We start from the raw sequence: 7,779 nt of genomic DNA, 5'->3' as shown, positions 1-7,779 counted from the left end.
CAGGATGGTCTCGATCTCCTGACCTCGTGATCCGCCCGTCTGGGCCTCCCAAAGTGCTGGGATTACAGGCTTGAGCCACCACGCCCGGTGGTCTCGATCTCTTGACCTTGTGATCCTCCCATCACGGCCTCCCAAAGTGCTGGGACTGCAGGTGTGAGCCACCGCGCCCGGCCATGAAGGCTTCTTTTACAGATGGAGAAATTAAGGCCCGGAGCGGGACTTCTCCAAGACCTCAGCGTGAGACAGAGTGGGGCTGGGGTGGGGGACACCTTCCCCTGAGCACGATGCTGCTCTCTACAGACACCTCCTCCCCAGGCCTCCTGTGTATCTCCCAGGGGCCGGCTTCTCTGCAGAGCTTGTAGGTGCACAGGGGACCCCCTGTCATCACCCAGGCCGTGAGCCCAGTAAAGGGAGGAACCAAAGGACAGGATGAGGGGGCCACAGAACCCAAGGGCGCCCCGGGAAGCCAGGCCTGCCCCCCACAGCAGCCCCTTCCCGCCAGGCCTTACCTGCACAGTGGGGATTCCAACTCCTCCCACCACCCCTCGGCGCCCAGAGGCAGCCCAGCAGGTGAGCAGGTGCAGGCAGGGGAAGCGGCTCACCGGAACCCTGCTCAGCCTCCCCTTTATAGCTCAAAGGCCGGCAGGCCCCGCCCCCCAGCCTGGTCACGCCTTCCTCGCCCGGTTGAAAGCCAAGAACTCCAGGAACTGGGGCTGTTCACGCTGTTTATTTGCTTCTCTGGGAAAACCAAGAACATCGGGGACCTCGTCACACACCGAAAGCAGAGGGGGCAGCAAGGGCACTTCAGCGAAGGCTCGCGGCTCGAGGGACTCCGGCAGACTCGAGGGAGGAGGAGGAGGGGGTCCCACGGCGGACGCCCAGGTCACCCCCGAGAGGGCCTCTCCTCCCAGCCACCCAGGGGCAGGGCGGAGGCAGGGACCCAGGCTCCCATCCGAGGCGGCCCCTGTACCTGGAGGCGGCCTGAGCACTGGGCACCAGGCTGGAGGCCCCTGGGGGAGGGACCGAGTTGCGGCCCTGGTTGTCCAAAGCCCACGCGTGAGAAGGTGTCTGTGAGAATGTGCACGAATGTGCCTCTGGGGACGTGTGTGGCTGCCCCCAGGAGGGAGGCCCCTTGCCACTTCCAGTAAGAGGGGCTGGGGGCAGGCTCCCATTGGTCTGGGTGGCAAATGAGGCTCTCCTGCTCCAACCAAGAGGCCTCCTGTCCCAGGCTGTGTCCCGCTCTCCACTGCCCAGCCATGCTCCAAGCCCAGCAGAGCTGGCAAGTGGGGCCTGATCTCTGGGGTGTGGTTGGGAAGACCCAGGACCCTGGTCCAAGCAGGTTGGAGAAGAGGCCGGGGGCGGCCCCTGGGGTCCCCAAATTAGCACCAGGAGGAAGGAGGGCCCAGTGGGGGCGGGAGCTCGGGACAAGGAGTGGCTCCCTCGGTCCCTGCCCCATGCAGGGGACAGGTCAATGACCCCTGGTTCGCCCCCTCTAGAAGACAGCCCGGGGTTTGCCGGCCCCTCCCGGATGGGGGCATGTCCCCGGGTTCCCCCTCCCCCAGACTCCACTGTCCACTGGTTGGGCCCATACAGGGCATGCGGGCACAGCGGAGGGGCCTGTCCTCCACCCAACACTTTGAGCCCCCAAAGAGGCACGGCCTCACCCCAACTTCCTAAGATTGGGGGGCCAGCGCCTTGGCTAGGGAACCCCGTGGAGCCCCACTTCCCGCCCCCGGCTCCCGGGGCCCTCTCTGGCAGGGTGTCCCCTCAGAGAAAGGCACAGGCGGGAGGCCCAGAGGGTGGCAGGCTGGCCTGGGCCACGTGGAGGCTGCGGGTCCCACCCGTCAGGACCCCGGTGGGTGCGAGCCGCGTCTGTGAAGCTGCCGTGACATGGGGGGTCCTCGTTTCGGGAAAAGCGGGTCTGTCCTCTCTCTCTCCTACCAGGCACGAGTGCACGGCCCTGGTTTTGGGGGGAGCGTTGGGGCGTGGTGACGGGTGGGGGCCCCCGTCCCTCTTTCCAGTGAAGAAAACTCGGAAGGAACATGTAACAACGCGCCAAGTCCTGGACCCGTGAGGCTGTAGATGGAGGGTGGGCAGGCGCCGGGAGGGGCCGGGCTGGTGGGTGTCTGTGGTGTGGGGTGGGGGCCGGGGTCTCAGGGGCCGGCTCACATGATCAAGCAGCATTTGCAACGCTGCTTCTTCATGTCGAGGTCCTGGGGGTCGCTGGTGGTGGCCTCAGGCCCGGCCTGATTCTCTTCCCTGGAGCCAGCCTCTGCGGGAGGCTCGGCGGCACTGCCGTTGGGCGGCGCGGGCTCCTTGGGCTCGGCTGCGTCTTCGATGACCACCAGCTCCGCCGTGATGGTGTCTTGAAGGCCCAGCACCTTCTTGGTCTCGGCCTCATCCTCTACGTTCTGGTAACCCATGAAGATCATGGTGACCGGGGGCTCCTGGCCGGGCTGGATCCCCGGCGGGCCGGACGTGGCCTCGCCTGGCTGTGCCTGCACGCCGGTGATCTCCCGTCTGGAGGGCGTGGTCCGGGCTGCCTCCTCCACAGCCCCCCGGGTCTCTGCCACCCCGGCCGTGGACCCTGCCTCGCTCAGCGTGACCTCGTCTGCTTTGTGGATGAGTTCGTCCACCTCAGAGGAGCTCAGGGGGTGGACCCCGTTCTCGGCGGTGCCATCCACAGCATGGACCACTGTACAAGGAGAGACAGAGAGAGTGACCTGGCTCGAGGCAGGAGGGACAGAGAGAGTGACCTGGCTCGAGGCAGGAGGGACACCTGGGCAAGGCTCGTATCCTCCTCGAGGCTGAAGAGGAAATCACGAACTAGATCACACCTTCAGAACTGACAATTAAAGCCCCTGTTGGCATCTGCAGATGCAGCCAAAGCGGTACAATGAGGAAAAAAAAAATTTTTTTTTCTTGAGACGGAGTCTCACTCTGTCGCCAGGCTGGAGTGCAGTGGTGCAATCTCGGCTCGCTGCAAGCTCCACTTCCCGGGTTCAAGCGATTCTCCTACCTCAGCCTCCCAAGTAGCTGGGACTACAGGCGCCTGCCACCACGCCCGGCTAATTTTGTATTTTTAGTAGAGACAGGGTGTCTCCATGTTGGCCAGGCTGTTCTCAAACTCCCAACCTTAGGTGATCCACCCGTCTTGGCCTCCCAAAGTGCTGGGATTACAGGTGCGAGCCACTGTACCCAGTCGACGATGAGGAAAATTTATAGGCACAAAAGTATTTATTAGGAACCAAGAAAGAGTGGAAAGGAATGAATTAGGATTTTTTTTTTTATTTTCTGAGATGGAGTTGCCCAGGCTGGAGTGCAGTGGCGCAATCTCAGCTCACCACAACCTCCGCCTCCCTAGTTCAAGCAATTCTCCTGCCTCAGCCTCCTGAGTAGCTGGGATTACAGGCGGGAGCCAACATGCTTGGCTAATTTTTTGTATTTTTAGTAGAGACAGGCTGGTCTCAAACTCCTGACCTTAAGTGATCCACCCACCTCCCCCTCCCAAAATGCTGGGATGACAGGCGTGAGCCACCGTGCCCGGCGTGTAATTCCATATCCTTTAGCCAACTAGTTTCCACGTGATCACCCTGAAAAGTAAGAATTCTTTTCCATCGTAAAGATAGCAAAAATGAAAGTTCAAAGAAGGGGCACGACTGGGCCAAGGTCACAGAGCTAAACCCCTGTTCCTTCCCTGCGTCGAGGCCTGTTTCTCTTATACAGGACAGGAGAACCCACCCTGGGGAACTGGAGGTTACACGTTACAGGGATTCTTTTTCTTTCTTTCTTTTTTTTTTTTTCTTTTTTATTTGAGATGAGTCTCGTTCTGTCGCCCAGGCTGGAGTGCAGTGGCACCATCTCAGCCCACTGCAACCTCCACCTCCCTAGTTCACGCAATTCTCCTGCCTCGGCCTCCTGAGTAGCTGGGATTACAGGCACGCGCCACCTCGCCCAGCTAATTTTTTGTGTATTTTTAGTAGAGACAGGGTTTCACTATGTTGGCCAGACTGGTCTCGAACTCCTGATCTTGTGATCCACCTGCCTCGGCCTCCCAAAGTGCTGGGATTACAGGCATGAGCCACTGCACCCAGCGTTTTTGTTTTTGTTTTTCTTGAGACAGAGTTTTGCTCTTGTTGCCCAGGCTGGAGTGCAATGGTGCGATCTCAGTTCACTGCAACCTCCACCTCCCAGGTTCAAGCAATTCTCCTCCCTCAGTCTCTAGGGTAGTTGGGATTACAGGTACCTGCCACTACACCCGGCTGATCTTTGTACGTTTAGTAGAGATGGGGTTTCACCATGTTGGCCAGGCTGGTCTCGAACTCCAGACCTCAGGTGATCCGCCTGCCTTCGCCTCCCAAAGTGCTGGGATTACAGGCGTGAGCCACCGTGCCCGGCCTTTACAGGGATTCTGATTTTTTCCATCTATGGGTATATTTGATTGATCTTAAATTAACATTTTCATTCATTTTAACTTGAGTTAAAGTTTCGTTCATTTCTTTTTTGTATTCTAGGAACTGCCCTAAAGGCTACGCATTTTCCTCTGAGTTCTGCTTTGGCTGTATCCTACGAGTTAGGTGATGTTACTCACTTTCAAGTGTAGATAGTTTTTAATTCCCAGTTTGATTGATTGCCATGGGAAGCCACAATTTATTTAGGAGGGTGTTTTTAAATTTCAGGGAGTAGAGGAACACAGAGTAGAAGATACAAACTCTGTAACAGTCCTGAAACCTCCCTGGCAGCCTGGGTCGTGGTGGTCACTTTCTGACAGTGTTCTGTGTTTGAAAAGAACGTGTATTCTCCACTGGTAGCATTGTATATATATAATCACTCTTGCTAAATGTGCTTCCCAAGTCTTTCCAAATTTCCTTATCTGTGTCTGACTTGACACTTTTCGAGCTCTGTTGGACTCTCCAAGGGCCGGATTTCAGCCCCACCACCCCCTGCTATGATCTGATGCCAGCCCTAGCTCACAGCCCTGCAAATTCCTTCTAGAATCATGTCTGCCTGGGCCACGCTGGGAGTTGGAAAGGACGCAATGCGGGGCCCCAGGGACTCGCCTCCTCCCGGCCAAGGGTCAGGGCTCCCATTCCTGGCTACAGGCCAGAAGGAAAGTGTTCTCCACTTTCAGTTTTGAAATCTCCAGGGAGGGGAGTCCATGCTTCAAGGCCTCTCAGTGACTTTGGGCTGGAGGCCCGGAGGGTGGGGTGTGTCTGGATCAGGCGAAACTGAATTCAGTGTCTCCCCCTGGCCGCTGTCCCGAGACAGGAATCGGAGCCCTCAGCTGCCATGGAAACAGATCACCTGCCCGTGGCTAAGCAACCAGTGTCCAGCCTGGCGGGTTTGGAATCCCCAGAGGCCAGGCTGAGGAGGGTGGAGTGACCGGGGGTGAGGACCTCGTCCGGAAGACGAGGCATGGGGACTTCCCAAGGCCACACAGTGGGGAGGGCTGGAGCTGAGATGCCGCCAGGGCCACACCCCAAGGCCACCCCAGAGCTGGGCTGTGGGGGCCCCTGTGACAGCATCTGGGGCACCGCAGAGGCCAAGCTGCCTGAGAACAGAAAGCTTTGGGAATGCAAACCACAGGGAGGCCCCCGTTCACGCCACCAGGACGCCACGAGAATGGGCTACGGGCGCTGGTGAGGACGTGGAGAAACTGGACCCTTGTCCATGACCTGTGGGAACGGGACGGTGCGGCCGCCATGGAAAATGGCAGGTCCTCACTGAGCTCAACAGTCACCTCAGGGCCTGGACGTTTGCTCCTAGGTGTACACCCAAAGGCCTCGAAAGCAGGGGCGGAAACAAATACTTGCACACAAATTCCCCAGCGTGCTACTCACAGCAGCCAAAGAGTTGCAACAGCCCACATGTCTACAGATGGAAGAAGGTCCACCCAACCCATGGAATAGTAGTCAGCCATGAAAAGGAGCCAGCTCCGACCCAGGCCACAGTGCCGATGCACCTTGGGGATGTCACGCCAGACACAGAAGGCCACGTGCAGAGTGTGACCCCATTTCTTTTCTTTTTTTTTTTTTGAGACAGAGTTTCACTCTTGTCGCCCAGGCTGGAGTGCAGTGGCACGATCGTGGCTCGCTGCAACCTCCGCCTCCTGGGTTCAAGTGATTCTCCTGCTTCAGCCTCCCAAGTATCTGGGATTACAGGCGTGTGCCACCACATCTGGCTAATTTTTGTATTTTTAGCAGAGATGAGGTTTCTCCATGTTGGCCGGGCTGGTCTCGAACTCCTGACCTCAGTTGATCCACCCACCTCGGCCCCCAAAGTGCTGGGATTACAGACGTGAGCCACCGTACCGGGCCGTGTGATCCCATTTCTATGAAATGTCGAGGACCGGCCAATCCAGAGAGACAGGAAGGGATGTGTGGGCGCCAGTGCTGGGGAGGGGACGGGGGGTGACAGCTGATGGGGACGGGGCTTTTTTACTCTCTTTTTTTTGAGACAGGGTCTTGGTGTGTTGCCCAGGCTGGAGTGCAGGGGTGCCATCTCAGCTCACTGCAGTGTCCCGGGCCCAGGTGCGTCTCCCAATAAGGTGGAATTTTATGGTCTGCGAATTATATCTCACAAAGAAACAGAGGCCGGGTGCGGTGACTCATGCCTGCGGTCTCAGCATTTTGGGAGGCCGAGGCAGGAGGATCGCTTGAGCCCAGGAGCTGGAGGCTGCAGTGAGCTGCGATGGCGTTGCAGCACTGCAGCTCGGGCAACAGAGTGAAACTTCCTCCAGAAAATAAATCAATAAAAAGAAAAGAGAACGAGAGAGACTGGGGCTTTTGTGTGGAGCTTCCTTCCTCCGGGGATCCCTGGCATCTCCCACAGCCTGTTTGCCTCTTGACCAGGAGGAGCCCTTAAAACCACATCAGACCTCAGCACCGTCAGGACCCAACCCACCCGAGGCTTCCCAAAGCCCTCAGGACACGGCCCTGCCTGTCCCTGTCCCCCTGCCTCCAGGCAAAGCACCCTTCTCCTGCGTGAGACCAGTTCCTCAACTCTCTGATCAACTGAGTTCCCCTCACCCCTGCAGCCCGGCTCCCCTCACCCCTGCAGCCCGGCTCCTCTCACCCCTGCAGCCCGGTTCTCCTCACCCCTGCAGCCCATCTCCCCTCACTCCTGTAGCCCATCTCCCCTCACTCCTGTAGCCCGTCTCCCCTCACTCCTGTAGCCCGCCTCCCCTCACCCCTGCAGATGGGCCCCTCTAACCCCTGCAGCTCAGTTCTCCTCATTTCTGCAGCCTGGTTCCCCTCACCCCTGCAGCCCATCTCCCTTTCCTCTTGCAACCCATCTCCCCTCACCCCTGCAGACTGGCTCCTCTCACCCCTGCAGCCCGGCTCCTCTCACCCCTGCACACTGGCTCCTCTCACCCCAGAAGCCCGGCTCCCCTCACCCCTCCAGCCCAGCAAACTCCATCCGACCTCAGGGCCTTTGCAGGGGCTGCAGCTCTGCCAGGTGTGGTTCCCATGCACTGAGGGCCTCTGATGAGCCCCTGCTTGCCTCCTCTGGGAAGCCCCCCCAACCCCATCCTCGCCCTGTGAGACCCTCTCACAGCCCCCTGGATGTGCATTTTCTGTAGCTTTTATCACACTAGCAATTCTTTTTTCCTTTTTCTTTTTATATTGTTGAGACAGGGTCTCACTCTGTTGCCCAGGTTGGAGTGCAGTGGTGTGACCACGGCTCACTACAGCCTCAACCTCCTGGGCCCAGGAGATCCTCCCATCTCAGCCTCCCAAGTACCTGGGACCACAGGCACACACCACCATGCCAGGGTAA

The 7,779-nt window shown here is 58.6% G+C and overlaps 1 protein-coding gene across 1 annotated transcript in view; it reads right to left on the bottom strand.

Annotated features, from left to right (window-relative positions):
• Window positions 1-972: 972 nt before the first annotated feature.
• PALM (paralemmin) overlaps window positions 973-7,779 on the bottom strand; it is a 31,520-nt gene continuing 24,713 nt past the window's right edge. The window contains exon 8 of the mRNA XM_011963983.1: window positions 973-2,695. Within this exon, the coding sequence (XP_011819373.1) occupies window positions 2,166-2,695 (530 nt within the window). The 3' untranslated portion in view covers window positions 973-2,165. The remainder of the gene's footprint in view (window positions 2,696-7,779) is intronic.

Source organism: Colobus angolensis, unplaced genomic scaffold (genome assembly GCF_000951035.1).
Source record: "Colobus angolensis palliatus isolate OR3802 unplaced genomic scaffold, Cang.pa_1.0 Scaffold64, whole genome shotgun sequence".
Taxonomy (NCBI): Eukaryota; Metazoa; Chordata; class Mammalia; order Primates; family Cercopithecidae; genus Colobus; species Colobus angolensis.
The sequence above is the reverse complement of the archived record's forward strand: the minus strand, read 5'-3'. Positions and strand labels throughout refer to the sequence as shown.